Source organism: Leuresthes tenuis, unplaced genomic scaffold (genome assembly GCF_036924035.1).
Source record: "Leuresthes tenuis unplaced genomic scaffold, fLeuTen1.0.hap1 SCAF_3, whole genome shotgun sequence".
Taxonomy (NCBI): domain Eukaryota; kingdom Metazoa; phylum Chordata; class Actinopteri; order Atheriniformes; family Atherinopsidae; genus Leuresthes; species Leuresthes tenuis.
The window spans coordinates 13384839-13409914 of NW_027325357.1; the positions used below are offsets into that span (position 1 = coordinate 13384839).

Consider the following 25076-nt stretch of genomic DNA (forward strand, 5'->3'; position numbering starts at 1 on the left):
GAGACAAAGAAACACATGTGAGGACGATTCAATGCGTTGATTCCTAAACTAAAATAGTAAGAAAGAATTTGTGAATGAGATGTGCATTTGTGTATCGTCTAAAATCCAATCAAGGAAAGGCAAGGATTTTCTGTACATACATACAGTCGTTAAAGGGATCTTCCTTTTATCATCCTTTGATGATTGTTGCATTTCATGCTTTCTCTGTGTGCTTCAAGATAACATAAAAGGGCATCTGAAATCTGACTCAAACAAATTTAAGCCTCATATTCACTGAAAGTAGTTTCAAGGCAACAAATTTTGAAACTGGGAGTTTTTTCTTTTTAATGTATGCTAAGTTTGAATATGATGTAGGATGTTTGAAAAATTTGGGATGGCCACCAGGCAGAATCATCCATTTTAGGAAAGATTTAGGAACTGAGAACCCAGCTGGTTTTTTTTAAAAAACAGAGAAGCGTGTCTATTCTTGCTCCTTCATTTTATTTGTTAATTTGTTTATTTTCATTTAGAGTATTCCAGAGGTTTTCAATAGATGGCAGATCTGTGTTGTAATACATGCAGAATGTGGTTTGCCATCATATTGCTGACATTTGATTGACAGTAAAAGTTGTTTTAAGTCTTTAATGGTTTTATGTAACCTGTCTCACCAGAAAATGTGTTATGCATACATTTGTCCACATGTCGAAGAAAACAGAGTAGAAAACAGAGAAAGAAAGAAAACAGTAGTTTTGATAGTTTCATAGTTTTCATAGTAGTATAATCCACAGTTCTAAATTGTAAGATGGTAACATGTAGAAGGCTGGTTTTTTATCTTTTAGGTGTCAGCAAGTGTCAGTTCTAAGCCTAAAAATTTAGTTTTATTGCCCAACTCTAACCATTTATTAGTGAGTGTGCAGTAGAAAAGTAAGGAATTGTGGGTAGGAGAGAAAAACAAAATTACATTGACTGTTGAACAATTGTACAAGACAAGTCTTAAACCACCCATATTTTGCACAAAAGTGCCACCAAAGGCTCATGTTTTCGGGAATCCCATTGTCCCTTCCTGCTCTCTTTATACACACTTGCGGTTAACACTTGCCAGATATGGAAGGTGGACATCATCACACTGTAACAAGTAAGCTGACATAAGATAACCTTTAATGTGAAACTGCAGCATTTTGTGCTGTGAACATAAGTAGCTGTTGCGCGCTCTGTTATGAAATCTGGTTGTATGTACTACATACAAACAGTATGAAATTATTGAAGCTATCTTCCATGGTGGTCACTCTTTCCCAGATTTAATTCAGAATCCTTGCGATGCTTTTTTTTTATACACAAATATTATGTTCAATAGTTACTAACCTAATTAGTTGCAAGATATTGCATCGTGTGTTTATCCTTTTTTTTATTTTCATAGTGTCCTATTTGAGTCAAGTCAAATGTATTTATCACAAATTCGCCTCAAACAGCTTTACATTGTGTAGAGAACATGGTACCATCTATCCTTACACCCTAGATTCTGAAAGGAAAGGTAAATGGACTCACAGAGGTGGGAGAAACATGGGCAAGGACACAGGGATACTCTTTCACGATGGTGGTGTAAATACAACTGGGTTTATTATTTTAGTTCTATTTTAGAATTTGTCTGATAGAAAATGAATCAGCATTGTCTCACATTGTTAGCCTAATAGCATAATTGCCTAAGTCTAAGACATTCAAATATGACTAAGGCAATTATGCTATTAGGCTAACAATGATGATGATGGTGGGAAGAGAGGTCAAAGTGTAAGATGGGTGGAAGGCAGGAGAAGAAGGTAGGGCTTGCAGAGCAGAATGGATAGTGTTTCCATCTGTGAACTCCACCTTAAGCACGCTTGCAGGAAACCCCCTCCATGGGTTGCACACGGCACACAGCAATACATTGTTGCAGCACGACACTTGAAACGTCGTCTGTGATGTAGGAGGATGATGACAGGAGAGGGGAGGAGGAGAGGGGGAGGGGGAGGCAGCCCGTGAGCACGCTGTGTGAGAGGAAAAGGGCAGAGGGAGCGAATGAAAGGGTGAGATAAGCAGAGACGGCAGCATCTCCTGAGTGCATTCAGCTTGCAGCAGCTTAGGAGGCAGGAAGGCAGAGTAAAGGGGGATAGTATTAGTTCCTCACTGAAGGGGGCGACACCACACCTCTCTCTCTCACAGATACGCTCTCACACGTCACACACGTATTTGTAAGGAGGCGTGAGGCTCGGGAGGAGGAACACCACATCCACGCATGCTGTTCTGCTGGCTTGGCTGCACTTTTGGGAGCTGCCTCTTGAAGACTGGACCAGAGCTGTTTTCATCGCTTCATCCATCCTTTCCTCCCTTCTTGCTTTCCATCCCTCCTACACAGAAGCAACTCTCTGTCACGCATCCCTTCATCATTTTGGAGTGATTTGCTTGCTCTGTCATTCGTCTAACCTCTGATCCAGTCTACATCTCCTTTCACTCCATTCAGCCTGGAAATCAAGAGACACCAACCGATTGAAATACCCACCTTTCAACCGCAATCATGAACTTCCTCCGTCGGCGTCTCTCGGACAGCAGCTTCATGTCCAACCTTCCCAATGGCTACATGACAGACCTCCAGAGGTCTGACCCACCTGCTCCTCCACCCCCTACTGCCTCCTCTCCTTCCCAGCAGGGCGCAGCTCCTGCCATGGCGCCGGCCCCTGCCCTGTCCCCGACCAAAGGTCCTGCACCGCCCCAGGCGCCCGCCAGCTCCACCGCATCTCAGGAGCGACGTCTGTCCCAGCAAGCTCAGCAGCCTCAACAGGCCCAGTCCTCCTCCGGTGGTTCCTCTGGTTTCTTCAGCTCCTTCAGCTCCATCACCAACGCGGTCAAACAAACGGCTGCATCCGCCGCCGGTTTTGTGGAGCAGTCAGCTCCCTCGCCTTCCCTCTCCAAGAGGTTCAAGATTCTGTTGGTAATTGATGAGCCCCAGCATGAGTGGTAAGTGTTAGGATGCTTTTATGATGGGTTGTCCAAATGTCTTATGGGAAGTTGGCGGTTGTGTTACTGTTGAGTGAAAAGGGCAAAGTGTGTATGATTTTTGGAGGGATCCTAAGGTTTGGCAAACAAAATGTTTGCTTAGTAGTCAGGAGGAACATAATTTACTGGCAAAAAAGCTTAAGTGTGGCTGCACTGGGCTGATTCTGACTGGCACTTTATTGAGAGCAGACGTGATTGACGGTCGAAGCCATTAATTAAATCAAAACAAACAAATGGTTCACATCCAGTAAAGCAGCCACACAAACATAAAAGGAATTCCTTCCCAATAATTTAGCAGTTTTTGTTTGTCTTCTACGTCTTTGCATTATAATGTTATCTGTTTTCACCGAAGCTGCTCCTAAAATAGAACAAGCTCTGTTAATCCACACAGACAAGATGGATTTTCTCTGGGGTTTGCATTCACACGTCCCCCCACTCAGCACTGTCACCTGTCTCAGTCCCTGTGATTTCATTTGTGTGTGTGTGTCTTTAAGGCAGTGTTCACACAGATGTTATTTTTTCTGAGTGAGAGTGTTAGAAAGCTACGTGCAAGTGTTCGTATCTCTCGACAGCACCAGTTGCCTCCTTAGTCCTGGTGCTATCAACTTGTACATCCAAGCATCACTGTTAGACAAAAAGCATGTAGCTCTAAATAAAACATAACGTTTTGTGCGTGAGAGGTGAGCATTTGTTTCTTTAATGATGTTCTTCTCTCACTTGCTGCATTTTGTCCCTGCAAATTAAATTTTCAGGCCTCAAATGATTTTTGTGTGGATATTGATGGATTGAACAATCGTCCTGTGCTGTCATTACCTGGATGTGATTTTATCTTGTCAGTCTGTTATTGGATATGTGATGAAAAAGTGGCTGCCACATTTTTGACCTTTTTCAATTTGATGGATGCTCCATAGTGTTGTAATAGGGCAATTATTGCTTACTACCCCACATAAAACAGAAGGTGTTTACGTGTGTCATATGATCACAAGCTTTAGAACAAGGAGATAACTGGATCTTGATTTACACTGTTTTATGAACCCATAACCCAATACCGACAATGAGAAGTCCTAAATTGTGACAACTGAACAGACTCCGCTTGCTGATAAGGAATGTGTTTAATGGTCAAAAGCTCCCACAATAGCTTTGTAATGGAGTTAAGTGTTTGGGTATGTTATCCATACCAAAGATATCTCAGCTCAGATAAAACATACCTCACATTAGCTGCAAAGGTGAATCAGAAAATCGATTTACATCCCTAGTTTAATATCATAAATCTATACTGCTGTTTTCATCTTTTGCCTTTTTACTGAAGGTAATATTGAGATTTGTGATGCACTGTTGCAAGGTACATTAGCTATGATGAGATAAACTAGTGGCATGTACCGCTCATAAGTAAAGGTTGAGTGAAGAACATTGAGCTTGGGTTGGTTTTATTATTTATATTCAACATTTTCACCTTGGGATTGTCTTAATAAAGGTGCATGTCTGATTGCATGCATGAGGTTAGAACTTCCACTGCACTGAATGTTGTTTGCCTAATAGCATAATTGCCTAAGTCATATTTGAATGTCTTAAACTTTGGCAATAATGCTATTTCGCTAACGATGTATTTTGATTGGATGGCTGCATCTCTGATGTGTAAAACCAAAATAAATAAATAGAGACAAAAATGGAATGAAAATAAAAAATCAGTAGATACATTTTTGGAAAGTTGAGAGAGAGAGAGGTGTGGTTGATGTCATGTGAATGTAAGACACTGCAGTCTTAATTCAGAAAAGAGACATTTGAATGCATGGCTTAACTTTATATAATCTTACTTCAATAATATCTGTAGTGACTTTACAAAACCAGCATATTCAACTTCTTAGAAGAAGAATAGAAAAATACTTTATTCATCCCCCAGTTGGGGAAATTCAAAGATCATATTTTTCATTTCCATATGTTAATGAAAATTCATGGCTTTGCATTTAGCATATCTTTTAATGTAGGAAGCATATTTATTCTTACATGTGATGCTTTTTACACACCTATTTTAGACACCCACTGCGGTCTGTTACACATTTTTACTGTCATTTGATAATCATTTAAAATTGGCTGAAGCAACCACTGAAGATGTGATCTGGCACACGTGATGTTCTCTGGTTTTACAAAGACAGGGTAAGAGAAGTGCATCATAAAGGTTCTTCGCTTGTGCAAATAAAAAAATTATGAATTGATAGTCTGTTTCGAAGCACTTTTTTGTTATCACTGCACATCTTTGCTCTGGTTCACACGAAGGGAGTTTATGGACCCTGTAATACAGAATTGTTTTCAGTACCTGACAGTGATGCCATGTAAGGATATAATTAAACATTTAAACAATGACGTACATCAAATTTGTAACTTCAGTTGCAACGTTTTACATGTTGTTTGTAAGAGCTTGGTATAGATATTCATCTCGACATCCTTTTGGGGATGATTGCAGGCACAGGGCTCCTTTAGGCATCTTGGCGAGAGATGCATTTGGATAAATATTATTGATTTTCTACTCAGGTAGGAGCGGCCTTGTTGCTTTCAGCAATCTAACTGGGTAAACAAAGTCGCACTGACAATATTGCATCAGTCAAGCTCAGTCTCAGACTGTCAATCAGTCAGATGTGAGAGGCCACACCTTGTGTGTTGCTTTCTGAAGTAGTCATGATATGAAGGAAACAGTTACAACATCTCAGTGTTTGTCTGATAGACACTATTAATCAATAAGTGTATTCAATCTTTTGTTGTCTAAGAGACACGGTCATTACTTTCAGTAAGATATATGCTCACACAGTACATCAGTAAATACATACCAAAAGTATATGTGTCAAAGTATATCCTTGAACTGGGGATTGTGTAATACGTTTACAAGCTACACATACACACACACTCCCATCCTTCTCACTTGAGACCAAGCTTTTTAACATATATCATAAGTCCTGGAGTATATTTGAAATTTCTGTTCCCATCACCAGACCAGTATGAGATATAAGAAAATTCCAGCAAAAGAATGAAAAGATTGTTTTCCTAAGACTAAAAAGTTTTTTTGTTGGAATCACTGAACACTGATGCATTTTAACAACGAAAATTCTCAGCTGCTGCTCCACCCAATGTGATGTAACAATTAAACACAATAATGCAACATCCACAGTAATCTTAGTAGTACAAGACTGCCTCTCCATTGAATGCACCACACTGAGCAGTTCTGGACATGGAGACAGATATAGTGGATCATAATGGTGGAAAGGAGTATGAGGACCAAATGATAAATTGTTTCAGTCAACTACAAGATATATGGGAAAATCAACTGAGGGTTCGGTCAAATGACGCTGGATGAATGTTTGGGAAGATGGTAACCTATGACAACAAAACAACTCTTCAGCCAAGCTGAAAGTTGGCAAGTTTTGGTAAATGATCACATAAGACACAAATAACCCTTTTTACCCAGGGTAATAGGTTTGGTTTTGTAAGGTTTTTCTTCTTCTTTATCAGCAGTGTTGATTACAGTGTTACAGAATACCAGATTGGTTGTGCCCTAAGAACCAAGCACTAACAAAGCCTATTTTACACCCACACTCATACCTTATAAACGATTTTTAATGAGCAGATTGATTGAAAGATTTAAAAGGATAGACATACAGTTAGTACTGGTCATTTCCACCTGTCAGTAATAATTATCTGAGATGAAACATCTTTGGATATATTCATGATTGTTACTTCTTGAGTGGAAGATAGTAATGTGAATCAATGATGCCTTGCATTATTCTGTCTTTTCATAATTTTTTTGTGACATGTTTTCATTTCCCCTAAATCAATCTTTGCTTGTTTTTCTTAATGAAGCTACATTTAAAATTTTGAAAAAGTTCAGTTAGCTTTAAATATGCATTTGATATGAATTGCAAACTGAGGAGAACTAGACATGCAAATGTGAATTGAATACAACAAACTACACAAAAATGGATGTTGCATAAAAGCAACTAAAGTCATCACGACTCTTTTTACATTTGACGGCTCATCCTCTGCTATCAACTTTGCCTCTGCAATGAGTTTTTCTGACTGTGTCGCAAAAAAAGGCGACAATGTAGGATGAAAGAATGGGAGTGTGTGTTTATGTGGCCTTATGTAGTCCTTATGTAACTGACCTGATCACATTCAGATGGGTGAGGGGAAAGACAGCATCCTTCAGGGCCTTTCAAGGTGGTCAGAGAGAGCTAGAAGATCTGAAAAACTATATTGTATCGCTTCTACTGGATGTCTGTGAAGAGCTTTCCACTTTGTGGAGTTCTCTCTGTCCTCTTTTATCACGACAGGCATTCGGTGTGTGGCTTCGGAGAAAGTGCTTCAGGTTCACAATGTGATGAAGTTATGAGAAGAGACATGGTGACTCAGCAGTTTCAGCCCAAAGGCCACATCTGCTCTCTTTCCGTTGCTCTCCATATCTGTCTGCATCTGTCCAGCATCATCATTTTGCACTCAATTTATTTCTCCGTTTACGCACTGAATATGTACAAAATGTCATTGACTGTGTTCACCAACCATATTAGATAAGAGCCCATTCAAAGAGATTATTTTGGACTGTTGACTTTTTGAAATGATTCAATGTTGGAGGGTTTTGTTGGTCCTCTTATTATCCTCTGATTGCCCTGAAGTTAAAGCTTTTACTTTAAGTGCTTGGTTTTTTAAAAGATTTTAATTATCAAAGATTGTCAATTTGCAAAAACAGATGGTCGCTAAAGTCAAGAAGTTGCCCTCTGGAAACCACAAAAGTTAGCACCAAATTTGGAATCAAGTCAGTCCAGTTATCTGTAAAAAGCTAGCATCCTATTTTTCTACAAACCATGGATGCAATCACATAACAGGGCTTTGTCAGGTTCCCTTGACCTCACACTGTAACAAAGTACAGGGTTGTTAAAGGATGTATTTGTGCCATATCATGGCCTTTTCATAACTCTAACTCAAGAAGTTTTAATTTACAAAAGGCTCTAATGATGTAAGTTGCTCCACATTGAACAGACTTGAACCAATGTCTCCAAGACTGAGACTTTGTCAGGTTCCCATGACCTTACACTGTAACAAAGTACAGGGTTGTTAAAGGATGTTTTTGTGCCATATCATGGCCTTTTCATAACTCTCACTCAAGAAGTTTTCATTTACAGAAGGCTCTAATGATGTAAGGTGCTCCACATTGAACGGACTTGAACCAATGTCTCCAAGACTGAAACCCCCCGCAGTCCACCCACTCTCCCTGTGTGGGTTTTGTTTAATTACTATCTCAGAACACCAGTTTCATATCGCCCTGCTGGTGTATCATGCCACCATTGCAAAAGCTGGGATTATACATGGATCGCAGAGACATAAAATGTTACCTTTTACCTGGACTGAGCAATCGTACGCTGTGTCTATCTGTATCAAAAGAGGAGAAGTCAGAGGATCGCCAGTAGCTGTTGAGACCTTTCAGTCTGGGCCAAACTGGAGGATCAAAAGAAAAACACTCGCACTGTCACAATCTGTTTGTGATGGTTTAGCTTTCTGTACAACAGAAATCATACTTTTTATTTTGTTTTCACTTTCTGAGTGGTATGATTGCACTAAGCTGATATGAGAATAAAATTGGTTTGCATGCATGTCTGAGGTCCTTTCATTGCTAGTGGAGACAAGTACAAAGCGAGAGCAGGTGGGTAGGAAGCCGTGTGTACTGTATCTCTGTCAGCATTACATACACACACACTCACCAGTACCTGAATCTTCTGTTTCTGCTTTCTGTCATGTAGTTATACTGTAGAGAAAAAGGTGTGTTTTTTTCCACCAAAACAGTATTTTATTCAGCTGACTATGACCTGACTGCTGACCAGAGTAAGTAGGTGAAGGTTCTTTGTCAAACACATAATTTCCTTTGCAGTCTAAATGTGTCTTTTCAAAAGACGACCACACACAGAGCTCTTGTGTTTTCTGTTGGCCGTGGTTTGACTTTGCGGCAGTCATCAAGAATTATTCGTGCGATCATGATTTCAAGCAGCAGGTTGTATTTTCAAACACTCTAGCTAAGAACTAACCTTATTACAGCCACAGGTAATGACATGCTTACTTTACAGGGTGCACTTGGAATCGACCTCCTGATGTCTTATACCAGATTTGTGACATTTTGTGCCCTACAGATATGATAAATCTGGTTGAAACTGTAACCCTGGAAATTCCAAAATAGGAAGTAGTAGTCAATTTCAAAATGGGGTCATTGTTGTAATTAACTTATTTTCAAACGGCAGCATTTATCATTTGGTACAAAGCCTAATCAAAGTTTATCTTTATGATCTTTACATATCCTGACCAATGTCCACTGTGCTGTGTCAGAGCTACAAAGTGATCTGGCTCTGGAGAAGAATGAAACATTTCTCTGGCTCTTGCTTTTTTTAAACTCATTAGCAGTTGTCTTGGGTAGTACAGATTATTCTGTGAAATGTGGCAATGGTGCACCTGCAGCATTTTATATGTTTACACATGTAAGTCACATTGACCTATTGAGGTGTGGCTATGAACAGAGGGTCTCTACTTGTTCCCATGAGACTAGGCTATTTGTGAATTCAGATTTGTGGCAATGTCTAGTGACTAAGAATGGCTTTGCGAAGAGCTCTTATCCCAAAGGTCTGTGGAGGATGAATATCAAAGACTATCCATTAACTAGAGGTCAAGAATGAGGAGACAGCAGTTATCCTTTGAGCTAATCTTCCTTGCTTGCTGCCTGTGTTATCATTATTCATTTTTATTTCAACTGGCTGCTATGCTAAAGGAGGCAAATAGCTAGAGGCTTCATTCAAAATATATTTAATTTAAACAAAAGGCCACATAAGGCAAAGTAGATGCCAAAAAGCCAATCTGATCTCTTGTTCCAAACAAGCCACAAAGAAATGTGACGTCGTTAAAGATTTTATTTATTTTGCATATACTAAATTAAAACTTACTTTGATCGAATCAGTATATCCCTGGATTTGACTTTGAGTTGGTAATACCCATAGGAATTATTTTTGCTTTGATGAATGGTTTTGTCATGCACTCTTGTTTAAGAGTATTAGATAACAGCTCAGCCAGCTATGAGCTAGTTAGCTATGGTTAGCTACCATCCTCTTACTCAGTTGGTTTGCTCCATTCATTAGCTTACATGGTGTTGTCTGGTGTTGTCTGTGGGCACTGACAACAAATTTAGGACATTTAGTGTTGATCTAATAACTTACAGAGGAAGGTCAAAGAAGCAGTAAATATGTTTGGTAGCTTCGCTTTAGACTAGTCACTTCATTTCCCAATGCATACATCATAATGTGTTATCAATATTTTATAGTGTCAATCGAATTTTTTAATATTGCTTGAAGTAGTATATTTCTGCAGGGACATTTTTCCATGAATTTGAGACAGATGGAAATCTTTAGCTTAAAGAGCCTTAACAACCGTAGGCATAATTTAACTGATTTATTCTTTTTAGTATTATATTACTTTTAAGTAATGGAAAAAATAGTTGTAAATGTGAAATTTTAGAAAACACTTGAGTGTTTACAGTGTACACTGTCAAACAAAAGTGCTGATGTAGTGGCATGCGTGTCAGGGCTAAGTCTTTCTGGACTCACATGGCTGTTCAGTAAAGAAATTGCTACAATAATAAACTAATATTGACAATGAACAACACAGGTTGTACCCATATTTACATTAAATTAAATCAATAGCATGCTTACCTTATCAGCTTAAGTTCCATATTTATTTCAGGGAACTCAGTCTATAAATTGGTTTTACGTCAACATCTTGGTCTTTTTGGAGTCAAGTGACTCCAAGTCAAGTGAGATCTGTGACGTATGATAGCAATTTAAAAATTGGAATCATGAGTACAAGTAAAATAGAAATAGAATAGAATAGAAAAATACTTTATTCTAAGTACACCAATCAGAAGAAGTGACATCAAAATAACATCTGTAAAAAAAACATACCACATTGCCATCCAGTTTATAATTTTATCGCACATCCACACTGGCTGAACATCAAATGCAGTGATGCCTGTATTGACGGTTGGAAATATAAATTACACATTTAAAAACAGTTTGCTTCTAATTCTAGTCCTAAAATGTTTAATTTGTGGCTACCTTGTATGGAGGGAATAAAACACAATACAGAGTCAAATTGAGTGCTGAACTTTCCAATCTACTTTGTGCAGATTAATAACATAGTAGACATCCTCTATCCAGCTTATTTTAATTCAACTTTTGCACTGTTTGGCCTTCAGTTTGACTGAAGCATGAGTGCATTATAAACAGGCTTCTTCAATCCTGCTGTATCAAATAAGTCCCTTAATGAGCGTAAAGAAGTACTGAGCAAACAGCAGTTTTCAAGAAGGAATAATAAAAAAAAATGGAAGACGTAGGCAGTTCCTATCACTTTCTAATTGCAGAATACTCAAGTAATAAACGTTTGGCAGCTCTGGACCATTAGACAACATTTCTGCTCTATTAGCCAGCATAAACCAGGGCTGATTGTGGCATCTCAATGAGTTTTCCTGTAGCTATATGACATATGATGGAGTTACCTTTACTATTAACTCTCCGCTGTAAAACACAGAAATAGGCATTTGGGAACTGTTGCCATACTTGTACAACACAATAATGATATTGGAATTAAAATGATTGTGTTGTACTCCTCTGCAACATTCCACAGATAAACTGGTTACCCTGCTTGAAGCACAGACACCTTAGAGGGCCATTCTGTAAACCAGACTGATCAGAATCACAGCCTCAAGTGTAATAGGCCACTGTTGCTATGGCAACAGGTCATACTCTTCTCTGATTTTGAAAATTTGTGGCTGAAGGGTGGAATTTATCCAGTTTATAAGAGAAATACTTTGCATTTATTTATTTATTTATTCTGTAAAGTTGCACAGACACCAAAATTGAAGCTCCCTCAGTTGACATCTCCTCTGTGTTTGTCTCTCACTATAACTTTTGTTCACATTTCAACATTTGAGTATGAAAAGCAATGCACGATTTTAACTAATGCAGGAAAGAGCCACGAAAAAAAAATGGAAATGAGTCATGGGTTTGTTAAAGGACACATGTGGAGCTGCAGTTGTAGATGAGTTTCATTCATTATTAAAGAGATTAATTTCTACAGATGCCCAGCACTCAGGTCACATGAATGAAAAGAATATGTTGCTGTTTGAAACTTTCTCATATTTATTTGGGCAAGTATAAATGGTATAAAACAGGGAAATTAAGGGTTTTCTTGTCTTTGTTGTTCTAGAAAATTGCAAAAAAAAAAAAAAGAAATCTGACATCTCAAATCTGACAAATATTTACAAACCAGTTACGTGTTCAGAGGTCAGGAGAATCTGGTTTTACATTCAAGAATAAAACTGTTGCGCTCTGTATTTTCTTTTTACCTGCATGTTGCTTTCAAAGCCTCTGTGACATCCAGGTTAGAGTAATGGGGGGCTCTAAGGGTTCCCTATTTGCAGTTGTGAGTATGAAAGTTTTTTTTTTTGTCTGTAACTATCAGTTGGTCCAGATTACACCTCACCTTCTGCCCTCTGTCAACTGGGAAAGGTCTTGATAGTTTCCTTTTGCAACATTGTAAGCAGGAGCAGCTAATGGATTTATAGATGATTTAAGAGGCAAAATATTACAACAATATTTCAAAAGCATAATCTTTGCCCTTACATCCCATCAGTGGCACACATGACAGATTTTTTTGCTGGCTGATTGGATATTTGTTGCTGAAATGCAACTCGATTGATGCATTTAACTTGAGCTCTGATATTCAAATGCACACAGGCTTCAGTGAACCAGGTCATTCAGCTATCTAATCCAAACCATAGAGACTGCAGATATATTTCTAAACATTTCCTCCATTTTAAGATGCAATCCTCTCTTTTTAGCTCCATGATGGGATTACCGTAGGAAGCCTAAGAGGTAGCAGGGAGTTGCTGCTGTGGCATCGCACCCTGCTGGTGATTCAAAAATACAGGGAACAGGATTGTCACAGTGACATCCACTAGATGGAAAAAAAAAGATGAAAACAACTATTTTTAGAACATGTTCTACTTTAACAAGCTCCCACCATTACCTACATTGTTGGAATAAATTCTATACATTTCTACAACACCAGAAAAAGTTCACTTTTGGATGCTATGGATCAGTACATGTCAGCAAGTTATTCTCAATAACAACTGATGTGATGTCAATGTAAATTTGTCAGTGGAGCATATGGAGCACATGTTGGATTGCTCTATCAAAATTTCCTCAGAAAGTATTGAAGTTTTTACATTACACATTTCATTCAAGTGCTGAATGTTGTCAAAGCAGCTCATTTATAAAAATATATATTTACAAGTATGCATTCATCATGCTGTGGGTTCTCCACAACCGTGAGTTTTAAGCTGTCAGAATGTATAGACACAGTCTAATGCTTTTAGTTATACATTGTGCATGGTATAAAACATTGATTCGGTTGCCGGTTGTGTTAGTTTTCCTGCTAAAGCTGAATATCAAATAGTTTGTTGAGCTTTAGGCATTAATCCAGAAGTGTTTTGTCAAAGTATTTTGCCAGAATTATCCAGCACTGAAGCTTAACGGAGCTGTCTGCTGCAGTGGTACAGCAATTACCCAGATAAGTTACTTAACATTTTTGTCGTGCATGTGCAATATATGTCATATTTAGTTACATTCTGCTTTTTTTTTAAGAGCAAAGTATTTCAGTTTGTAGTAATTTCACTGCATTGGTCTGTCATTACTGACTCAGGCATGTTTCTTCTTTTTAGGGTTTTACAATAAGAGTGTATATGTGTGTGTTCAGGGATAACAACAAAAACAAGTCTGATGTAACATAAATTTTTCAGTTTAAGGGTTAGGATTGGGTAAAGTTTTAGGAAATGAGAGTAAGTCAGTGTAACATCCTACAAAGCGAAGGGAACGTGATGTGTGAAATAACCATATTGGCACGTAATGTGATAAAATCACTTGCAGAGGAAAGAGAGCTGTTATGTAAACTGAAATATTGTACTAATTTCTGACTAGTACTTGTACTTCAAATTATGTCAGAGCAATTAAATTCTGTACAATTTTGATAATGTTGGACTACTTGCTTTGGTGTTCAGTGTAAAACTAATGACACTGTCTTCCTTGTCGTGAGTACAGAGATCAAACTCGAGGGGACAACTAGAGTTATTTGCCCAACAAATGAGCAAATGAGAAAGACTCATGGTATGTAATTATTCCTGCTTTTGTCAGATTGAAATCATTTAATGGGGATTAAGACCATGACTAGTGCAGACTTAGAACCGTTTTTGTTATTGCTGTGGAATAAGGTTGTTTTGAGGCTGCAGCGCTCGTCTTTAAAATTATGCAGTTTTCATTGTGATGCATGCGATACACAAGAAACAGAGGCACATACTGTACATGCACATTGTCTTGTGCTAATTCTTTTATTTTCTTTACTTAATCAAATTCACAGTAAGACACAGATGATTTTCCTTACAGCCATCCAGAGGCTGTAGTGTGGCTGTATAATGTGATTAATGACCATTTCTGACTAATTCGCAGGTTGAATGAAAGTAGCATTGATGTCATAAGAAGGACATACCGTTGCTATTCTTCATCTCAACATTAATCTTTGAGATACACTTCCAAATCGTCGAGTTTTGATGCAACTGAGGGGGCAGGATTTGACCTCATTACTATTTGGCCCCTTGACGAGACTAAATTGAGGTCACAAAGGACTGCTTCTTTGCTTAAACAGATGGACTACAGCAAAAAAAAAAAAAAAAGGAAAAAGTGATTGAGCTTTCCAAAAATGGAAACACAAAGATATGAATGGTGCCTTTTTACTGTCATAGTTACCATGGAAACACTCTAATTAGATTGATTTGGATTGAAGAGAAGAAATATGTTGTGCTGAATTGTTGAAATGTTGAAGGTCATTTCTATATAGCTGCCACCTATTAAAAGTCTGTAATTGCATTTCATTCTCCCGTCAGCCCCACAGAAATAAATGCTTTACTGAGGATTGGCAGAGAAATCCTTTCATTTATTTAATTTTCAAATGTATTTACCACAGTTACCACATCTGAGTGTCAAGGTCTTTGATTTTCCGCTCATAGAGGAAGAATCAGTGGACCTTGTACAAAAACATATAGATTCTAAATTGCTCCTAGTTTATTTTTCTTTATTAGACATAAAGTCAAGCGTTCAAAGTCAAGGAAAAATGGTTTCGAATGTGGTAGGCAAATGTTTAGTGTTCATGGGGAGATATGGAACCCGTCATCAGGCAAGGTACTGCATATTAGTCACACTGCAGCCCAGTCTCGCAAGAAAATATGTTATAGGTTTAATGTTTGTCCACATATCCACACTAAATTGTCAATCCATCCATCTATTAGCTATACCTGCTTAATCCAATTGATGGTTGCAGGGAGACTGGGGCCTATCCCAGCTGCCATTGGGTGAGAGGCAGGGTGGCACAGAAATTGTGAGATGGTAATATTTTCCACTGATTTTTGTTTTGTTTAGGGCAGTGCTTGCATGACATGATTCTGATTCAAACCATATCTTTCCGATCTCTATAATATAACCATTACCATGTAATCTTTTATGCCAAAGCCCTAACCAATCATGACTCAAGGAAACTTAAAAGTGAAAGTTGGATATGGCTCGAACTCTGTGTGACAGTCCACAGTGTAACCCCACCATCCACCCCCTCTTACTTCCCTATAAGTCAGTGCATTTGAATATCATATAGTAGTGCAATATTTTGTGATAACTTCATATGATTAAAAACAAAGGCATGTTGTGATTTTAAATGACAGAACTAGGCACACAGTATTTTTTTTCACCCAGAACGAGTTGTAGTTTTAAAGCTTTTGGGTATTTTATTGAAAAACCACTTGTAAAAATCCAATATATTCTATATTAATACTAGAGTGAGACTCACTTCCAGGTGATAGAGTGGGATGTATTGAAAAGCAATCTTCAAAAAGACCACTATGTAGCTGTTGGAGTGAGAGACTCTCTTGTTCCAACTGAAAAAGCTTTTTCAAAATTTGAAAATCTATAAAACCCTTTTGGTAAATTTTGAAGCCATGATGATCATGATAGGAATCTTCCGGGCTTCTTTTTTTTCCTTAGTCATACAGTTAATGTTGTTTAGGTTTGGTATCAGTTAAACTCACAGTAATTCAGATCAAGACATTGTAAATTCAGGTCTAATTAGTGTTTAACCCATTCAGTCATATGAAACAGTTGTCTCTCGAATTTGTTTTAGTACCAAAAGAACATTTTCAGTACAAACACCTTACATAAAGTCTGATGAATAACATGAACATGTTACTTCAGATCACATCTGTTCATAATCTGGATCTCATATAAAATCCAGTGGGTCTAGAAGCTTGCTGTATTCCATTAAGTGTACTCTAATTGTAATGAAACAACACATAATTTGATCAGCTCAGGAGTAGTGCAGTGCAATAAGCTGGCTGGGAGAGGCTTTTTCCCTTGAGCCATCCCTGTATGCACTCAAAGCATTTGATACTGTATACTTATGACATTTAAGTCCGCTTTGTGATAAGACACAAGTCTGAATGCTTCCCACAATATTTCTGATGTATCCCCTCTTGCAGAATTTAGATCTAAGTTATATCTACCAGGTCTATGCCTTTTGTTTTCAAACAGTGAGAAGAGCAGGTTCAGCCTGCCTTTGTTTGTCTTCCATTATGGTCGGGTCGATGTGAAGCTCTGTTAGTTTTGGAGTCAGCAGGGAATAAGGGATATCTGACAGATAGTGAGAGCAAGGAGCTAAAGGGGGAAATGGAGAGAAAAGATTGCACAGCAGAGGAAATGGCAGAGAAAGCTGGTTTGAACAGTACAGACTCAATAAGAAAAAAAAAAGGGGGGGGGCGACAAGCTTCACAGTTTTTGTGTTGCAGTCATAACCATTAGATACTTCTGGTGTCTAACAGGACTTTCTATCTCACAAGGTTCTGGGCTTTTTTCCCCTGGTGACTTTCACTGTCTCTGTTAAATCCATATAATGAGAGGCTCCAATCCATCAGAGGATCACATAGGCCTAAAGCCAGTCTGAGTCGCTGGCTGCTCAGTTCACCACTGATTCTTGATGTTGCCCACACATTAGTTGGCTAAATAAGTGGGAAACAGAGGAAGAGGTGTATTATGTCTGGTATATTCATATTCATCTACTCTCTAGTAATACATTGTCTGCTGTGCATCTTAACAAAGTAGCTGCATCCAATGTTTGCCACATTTAGCAAAGATAATTATTTTGCAGTGTTTGTATCCCACAGTAAATGGATCCAGGGTGGCATGAGGGAACAAAGTTGTTGAAAACATTCTTATTTTTTCAATGATGGCTCAATATGTCTGACGGGAAAAGTATTTTCAAGTAATGTTCACCTCTTTAAACTTTGTTGTATAATACATAGAACAAAATTACATTTTTTGCTAGATTCAAAAGAGACATTGTGGACAATAGAGATGATCGATTTTTAGTATGTACAATTCTCTATTCTCTACAGTTTTAGTTTACCAGCTGTTTAGTGTGCCATCCTCTATAAAATCATTATTTTCTTAAAATTCTTAATTATGCAGCTAACAATATCTGAATGTTTTATTTTGGCTAAGCCTGCAAAATGAATCACTTCATCAAAATCAAAGCTCAGTAAATCCCAAATGATTACAGAATGACAGCAGATTTACGTGTTCTGTCATTTCATCCAACGGCCGCTGACAGCATTGAATTATAAGCTTCTCTTGTGTTTGAAAGGTGAGCTTCTATAGGGGCCAGTGCACCATAATATTAATCACATAAAGTGTTTTGTGAAAGATGAAGTGGCTTAGATAATAAGATGATTGTGACCTTGGTTGTGCAGTGTTTTGTCATCATTTTCTGTGGCTGACTGTACATCCTGCTGACAGAGAAGAGGTTAAAAACCCTACAACAAAAAGGAAACTGCAGATCCTGCACATGCTGTCTACTGATAAACAGAATCTGCTTCCCGCACCCATCCACCCGTTTGTTCAGCCAGATTTAGTGTCTGTGGTTGAAACTTGTTTCTCTCTCAACACTTGTCACAGCATAACTGGAAATCTTTACAGTGGGGTCAGTAGAATGCACAGAGGACTGACTCAGATTCTTTGCCAGCTTCAGAGCCACCCAGGTCTTAGATGGCTGAGCTGATCATATGCAGTGGTGCACTTTGACGAGAAACGCAGTGCAATGAACACATAAATGCACACACATATGTATTTAAACAATTCTGACATGCTTAGCTAAGGTGTAGTTCATAATAATGTGAATGTATAATGTCTGAATAATCTGTACCGACCTTTTGAGACATGCTGCTGCCATCATAGTCAAGATGAGCTAAATGTTTTCCATAAATATGGGTTTATGAGATTTGCAAATCACTGAATTCTCTTTTTATTTACATTTTACACCATGTCCCAGCGTTTTTGAAATGGTATTTGTTGTATAGCCTGAACCTAGCCTAAGTCTGACAAAAATGTTGAACATATGGGATGACTTTTGAATTACCAATCAGAGCCAAGTTGTGAGAGAAGTGTTAGAATAAATGTAAGAATCAACTATTACTGTGATCACAAAGCAGATTTTAGTAGAGTTAACTGGCCTGTCAAATCAGTAAAAGTGTTCTTTGTGTAAGGAAAAGCCATCAGTGGTAAATGGTAAATGGATTTATGTAGCACTTCTGTCACTCATTCACACACCATGACCAAAAGCCACAACTGTGAAAAACTTAAGTGTTCTGAGTAAAACTCAGCACTGTCATTAATCTGGTAAATAGTCGTATACATTTAACACACAAATAGTACCATATAAAACAGTACTGTTAATTAACACACCAGGACCTAACAAGACCAAGTCTATATCAAAACTGCCAAAACTATGTTAAGATGCAATTATAAAATTTCCTTAAGGTGGTTCAAAGAGCGACTTGCAATTTACTTTATCTACTAAAAGGTATTATTTTCGTTCCATATCATTGCTGAAATATATGCGTCAGTGTGCAAGCAGTTAACTTTGAATGTACACTAAATGTTAGTTCTGTACAAGAGCAAACAAACACACATGATCATCCTTTCTCATTCACTCTCTCTGCCCCTGTATCTCCACAAATCACCCATAGTGGTTTGCTCTGATGACATGACACTCTGTAGTAGGTGTAGGTGTCAAGCTGTCAATGTGGAAAAGCTACACAATGCAAAAGCCAAGCAGGAGATCACTCACCATATTAATAAACAGCATACTCATTCACATAAACGCACATATTTACTATGTTTATATTAAAACCCTGAGGCACAAGTTAGGATACACATTAGTATTGTAGCTATAACTCAAACCCATTCATAGAGAAAGACTTTCCAGTCATGTTTTCTCATTTTTTTTCAATTAGGATAATGTCCTGTGGCATCAACATCAAATATGTCTTGTGTTGTTTTCTAAATTCCATCACATAGGATTAGGTTGCACAGTAATGTCACGAATAACAAGTACAATATAGCTCACAGTTATATCCTGTGTGCACACTCGAGGTCTTATAAATCAGGGTTTAATAATTGAGCCGCCGTGTGAAGCGGCTAGGAGCAGATGGCACTCAAACTAAACTATCCTCTAAAGGAGCAATTACATCTACACCGAAGAGATTAGGAAAAAAATAAAAAGAGACGAGTCAAAGATTTCTCCTTAAATGGAAAACTGATAGTGAGGGCTATTTTCTGTTTTCCATAGATACGTGTGTGTTTCCATATGTATGTACAGTGTAGGTGTGAGCTTGTGTGGGCGGGACTGCAGCGACTGACTGTGTGTGCTGTCATGCTGAGAGCTGCCTTCTGCAGATCCACCATTCACGTGCTTGTATTCCACACACCTCAGGGGGAAGTCACATGGCTCACCCAAGCAAGCATTTTTCTTTGGTAGCTTAAAGAATTATGGGAGGAATACACCAACAAGTATATAAATGTGTGTTTGTGTGTGTGTGCATGCGTGAGTGCATGTGTGTTGCATGCGCAGAATACGCTGTCTTTTGAGTCGTGACCAGAAAATATCCTCCCCCCTGAGCTCATCTCAAACACCCACATTTAGGTTTTGCTGCTGCCAGTGGGGAGCTGCAGAATATACTGTGTTGAGCATGCATTAGTTTGTCTTTGAGTGTAATGTGACGGGACTAAAGGGCAGAGAAGAGGCTCCAGTGAATTAGCAGCTAACTCTCTCTAACACCACAGGAATCCTTAAAACTTCAGTCTCCATCTGGCAGAACCCTCAGCTCTTACCGCAGTGGTGAGGAGGGTTTATTGGCCCCATCATCTGCTTCCAGCTTCTTCCTCACAGGTGGTGAAGATGCTGTGGAGGTTCGGTTTAACCCCCTCTGGGGTGCAACAGCAGCAGTTTGTCATGCTCAAGACGTGAATAAAACGTTCCTCAGGGGCAGATCAACGTGCAGCCAGAAAGCAGATTCATATTTTACTTCAGTAAATTTCAAAAGAAGGGCATGCATACTTATGATAGCATCTCCTTCATCTGCTTTCATACTTTACAACTCCTGTGACTTTGAAGTATCACCCACTGCTGGTCTATGGAAATCTTTAGGCAGTCTAGAGTTGGAAATAAACTTTAGGCTATTATTTCTCATAAACTGCACAGCTTCATATGTATTGTGTTCTTATGGAAATCTTTATTTTGGATAGGTACCTCTAGGATAGGTAGATTTGGAACAAAATGACTGTAGGTCTAACCATACGGTTGTGTGCATGTGATAGAGTGAATGGGGTTCATTTTTTTTGTGTTGATTTTTTTATATAAATGGCAAATGTGTGCACCTTTCACTTCAAGGAAAAGATGTACACACATAATATGACACTTAAACCTGAATGCATTAGCAAATAGCAAACAATATGTTGGCAAATGCTTTGTTGCCAGGATTTATGCTATGAAACTCTGCCTGTTTGATTTTTTTGTGATTTTGAGACTGTAATTGGTAGTTTGCAGCTTCATGTTGGGGTTATCAACCAGTGTGTTGACTTCTTGTCTTCCAGCATCTGAAAAATATAGACATACTACAAAGGTTAAAAATATGATATTTTTCAGATGAAGTCCTTAATCATATTAATCATTAAGGTCTTACAGTCGAATGGCAAAACATGAAATGGTCAAGTATATTCAATATGTTGATTTGTTTTAGCAAATGTTTTGGACTACTGCACAGGCAAATACCTCCATAGAGTAACATAGTATCAGAACATTTATTCACCTCCCATTCTGGAGGTCAAAGAAGCACACAATCACAAGACACCAAACTGGCAACTACGAGCGTGTGTTCTGATCTTTAGTGTTTAAGTAACTATGTGGAATTGTCATCTTCACTTTGTGTTTCACACATTACAAACTGCTTGGTAAAGAGTAGTTATTAGAAACAAGGTTTGGAAAACATGGCTTGCATTTAGTGTGATTAGTTTAAGGCTTCTTCAGCTCCACTGCAATAAAGAAAGATACACGAGATCCTTCCTGCCAGCAGCAATAACTGTTTACATTGAAAGCTATTGTCATGATTAAAAAAAAAAAAGGATTACTGAAACCGAACACAATGGATTGAATTTAACACAACATTGGTGAGAAATACCTCAATGTGCTAAAAGAAAGTTATATTATTCATCAGTGGAATCTATCTCCCTCTGCAAAGATGTACATATTGCAATTTTCTTACATACGTATGACTGATTGTCCTGAAATTGTTTTTTTAATCATTGTAATTGGCACTACTGGCACATGTATAGAGAATCTTTAAAACTGATATAGTGGAAATTAGTCAATTAGTCTATCACATTTATTGGTGACAAGGGTTAACGATTAAAAATGTGTTGGATTTTTTGAGTTATCAGCAAAAACAGTTTTTATTCGTTTCTAAAATACAAGTAAACGAATACAATATGCATGTTAAATCTGCACCTTCGTTGTTTTTGTGGACAAAATACACACAAAATAAGTCCCTTGTGTGAATCAATTGCACCATCAGAGTCTTGAGTCTTATTTCTCTTTTTCCTGTTTTAGAGTGATTCCAGTGTTAAAAGTTCAAGGTTTTTTCTTTGCCAAAACTGTATTGTTAATTTCTTATTTGTATCTGTAAAAAAAAACGTGATCATTTTGCTTTAGCACAAAATAGATTAAATTATCTGCTGTGGTATTATCTGATGATTTTTCATTAAAAAAAACCAATCAACCCGGAGGAAAAAAGATGCCATATCGAGAAAAACACTATTCATTTGTTGAAGCCCCTGGCATCGAAGTAGGAGTGAACAATTGTGGTTATTTAGCATACATGTGTTGTCTCATGGCATCAAATATGCAAGAAGACTAATTACATTTCAGCTTTGAATAGAGAAAAGAGACACATCTAAGCAGAGCATAGGCTGAGGGGATCATAACTGTGCTGAGGCCAGGATTTAAGAAAAAGTAGGAAATTGAGGAGGGTATGATAGTGCTTCACCTTCTGCCTGTGATGTTTTGAGGTGTCACTACAAAGAGAATAGAGGATGATTGGAAGTGAATGGAGGACAAACTAACTGCAGGGGCATGCTTTTATTTCCCAAAGTGAAACACAGGATTGGAGTGGAAGATTGAGGCATTTTAAGAGGGGAAAAATAAAGCTGAGAAATGGCACAGTGGGATGTAGCCACTGCGCAGATAGATACAAATAGGCTACAAGGAGACAGATGAAGAGTGAAGGTATCAAAGTCTGACAAAAAAAGATCAGACGGACTTAAGGAATATAAATGAATGACGATAAAGTCTATGTGCATGTGAGTGCTGGAGGTTTACTTGGCTCTGAATGGTAACCGGAAATACGTGTGACACGTGCCTCCATCATTTTAGGGAACACCATAGCACATGACTTCCCCCGGGCCGCCGCATTTATTCATGTCATGGCTGACTGATCTGAAGACACACAAACTGACACACAGTGTGAGACATCAACAGAAGGATGAGAGGATGAAAGATCAGGGGGGGAGAGAAAGATAGGGTCAACTGGACATACAGATACAGATGCACAAATGGAGCAGGAAAACCAGAGAGGTAAGAGTTTCCACGAATCCAGGGAGAAAAATAATGTGCACGTGAAATCTTGCAGCTGTGTGTGGCTTTTTCCCTTGAGTCAGTTATTATTTGTGCACAAGTGGTTCTGAATGTCCAAATGAATAAAAACTCATATTCATTCATGTGGACTTAGAGTATGTAGTAGGGCAAATGTAGGGAAAACAGCAGCTCTGTAACGTAAGGCTGCAGTAGCACGACTGCGACTCGGAGGGACTGATAGTGCCTTCTGTAAGTGCACGATTTATTTTGTTTCCCAGGGAAAAGGCTCACATATGAAGGATAAAATAATAGAGATAAATGGATTAGTAGAATAATGAAAAATATTTTGCTTTATTTTCACAGCCTTTCAGTTTATGCGGTATGCAGGATATTTTTCCTACACTATTACAATAATTGATAACTCAGTTTTACAAAATTCTAGCAGTGATAATATAACGTTTGTTACAACAAGTACCACTATTTAAAAAAAGTCACAGCTTTTCAGTCTACAGGACCATTCTAACAGCTAGATTTGATAATTTTTTCTTACACTACATTTCTGTCTTCACAGCACTAGCTGCCGATTACTTTTTGAATTCATTTCAAGGTATTATTCATCACACACTATGGCTTGTATGTGCAGGTACTGGAGATTATCATTTATCATCTCACTAAGTATTGTCCTGCAAGGCTTTTGGGATCAATCAGGGCTTGCTAGTTTGATTTTGGACTATTCCCAGGTTCATGCTGAAAATGAGTGATATGGTTATAAAAAGATGATCAAGTTTTTTTTATTTTATGGTTTTAGGGCTTTTCGGATTAGAGAGAACCTAATATGATTTGGGAGGTTCTCCCTGTTCTTCAGTGTTTATATTGTTTTTTTGTGCATGAAAACATTACAAAGGGAGTTACTACCTTTCACGCTGCTCAAGACGTGCCAACAAGCAACTTGTTCATTTTTTTCTTCTTTCATCTACATAACAGATTAAGCCACTTTTGGCCTCTTTTACACCAGAAAAACAACAACGAATGAGTAGCTGACACATAATTAGTACAATAAGCTGCACAGGAAAGGGCTTTAAAGAGGCAGGAGCTGAAACGTGTTTTGGACAGGTGACAAGACGTGCTCCAACAATGTACAGTATGAGAAAAACAATGTTGTTTTTTTTTGCTTAACCTTTTAGTAGACAACCAAATTGTGAAAAAACATTGATAAAAATACTGGAGCTATACCTTAAATTTGTATTTTGTTTTCTGATCTCCTCTATACCTGCAAACATTACTGGTGAGTATGAGTCACATGCATTCTGTCTGACCCCATGTGTCAAATCCCAGTGCCCCAAAACTGTCTTTGATCACATGCTGCAAGGTCAGAATTGAAGGCTGAAAGCTTCCTACACTGTGATTTTATAAAAGCATATTTTCAGAGGATAGGACATAAGAGAAACACAAACAACACCTAATTGACATTCAGTACACTCAATTTGATACTTTGTCACCTTAAACCCTTTCTATCTCTACACACACATTTGCACCCACACAACAACAAGACAGGGTGCCTCACAAGATGCAATTAATGAGCTGCACTGAATCACAAGGAAGCCGGCTAGTCGACCACAACTGACAAGCCATTATGCAGCATTAAAACAACAACAGAAAAGTCCATTAAATGACTGAGAATTTGCACATGTACTTCTACATAAAGAGGTGAACTTATCTGGTTAAGCCACCTTTACACTCAACGTACCAAGAAGTTTTATTCTCTGAAACTAATTACAGGGTTTAATCAAATTAGCTCCATTCAGACTGTGGTTGCTTGTTTTTCCACTGCAGTCTGCAGTCTAAAAACTTGTGAAAATTAGGTACTTTAAACAGCTGACATAAAGAAGAGATTTCTATTTTTACGTTTGCTTTTTATGTTTGTTTTCAAACTACTGTCC

At 38.0% G+C, this 25076-nt stretch overlaps 1 protein-coding gene across 1 annotated transcript in view; it reads left to right on the forward strand.

Annotated features, from left to right (window-relative positions):
* The first annotated feature begins 1995 nt into the window (after window positions 1-1995).
* Window positions 1996-25076, forward strand: part of syn2b (synapsin IIb) — a 77591-nt gene continuing 54510 nt past the window's right edge. The window contains exon 1 of the mRNA XM_072381902.1: window positions 1996-2967. Within this exon, the coding sequence (XP_072238003.1) occupies window positions 2528-2967 (440 nt within the window). The 5' untranslated portion in view covers window positions 1996-2527. The remainder of the gene's footprint in view (window positions 2968-25076) is intronic.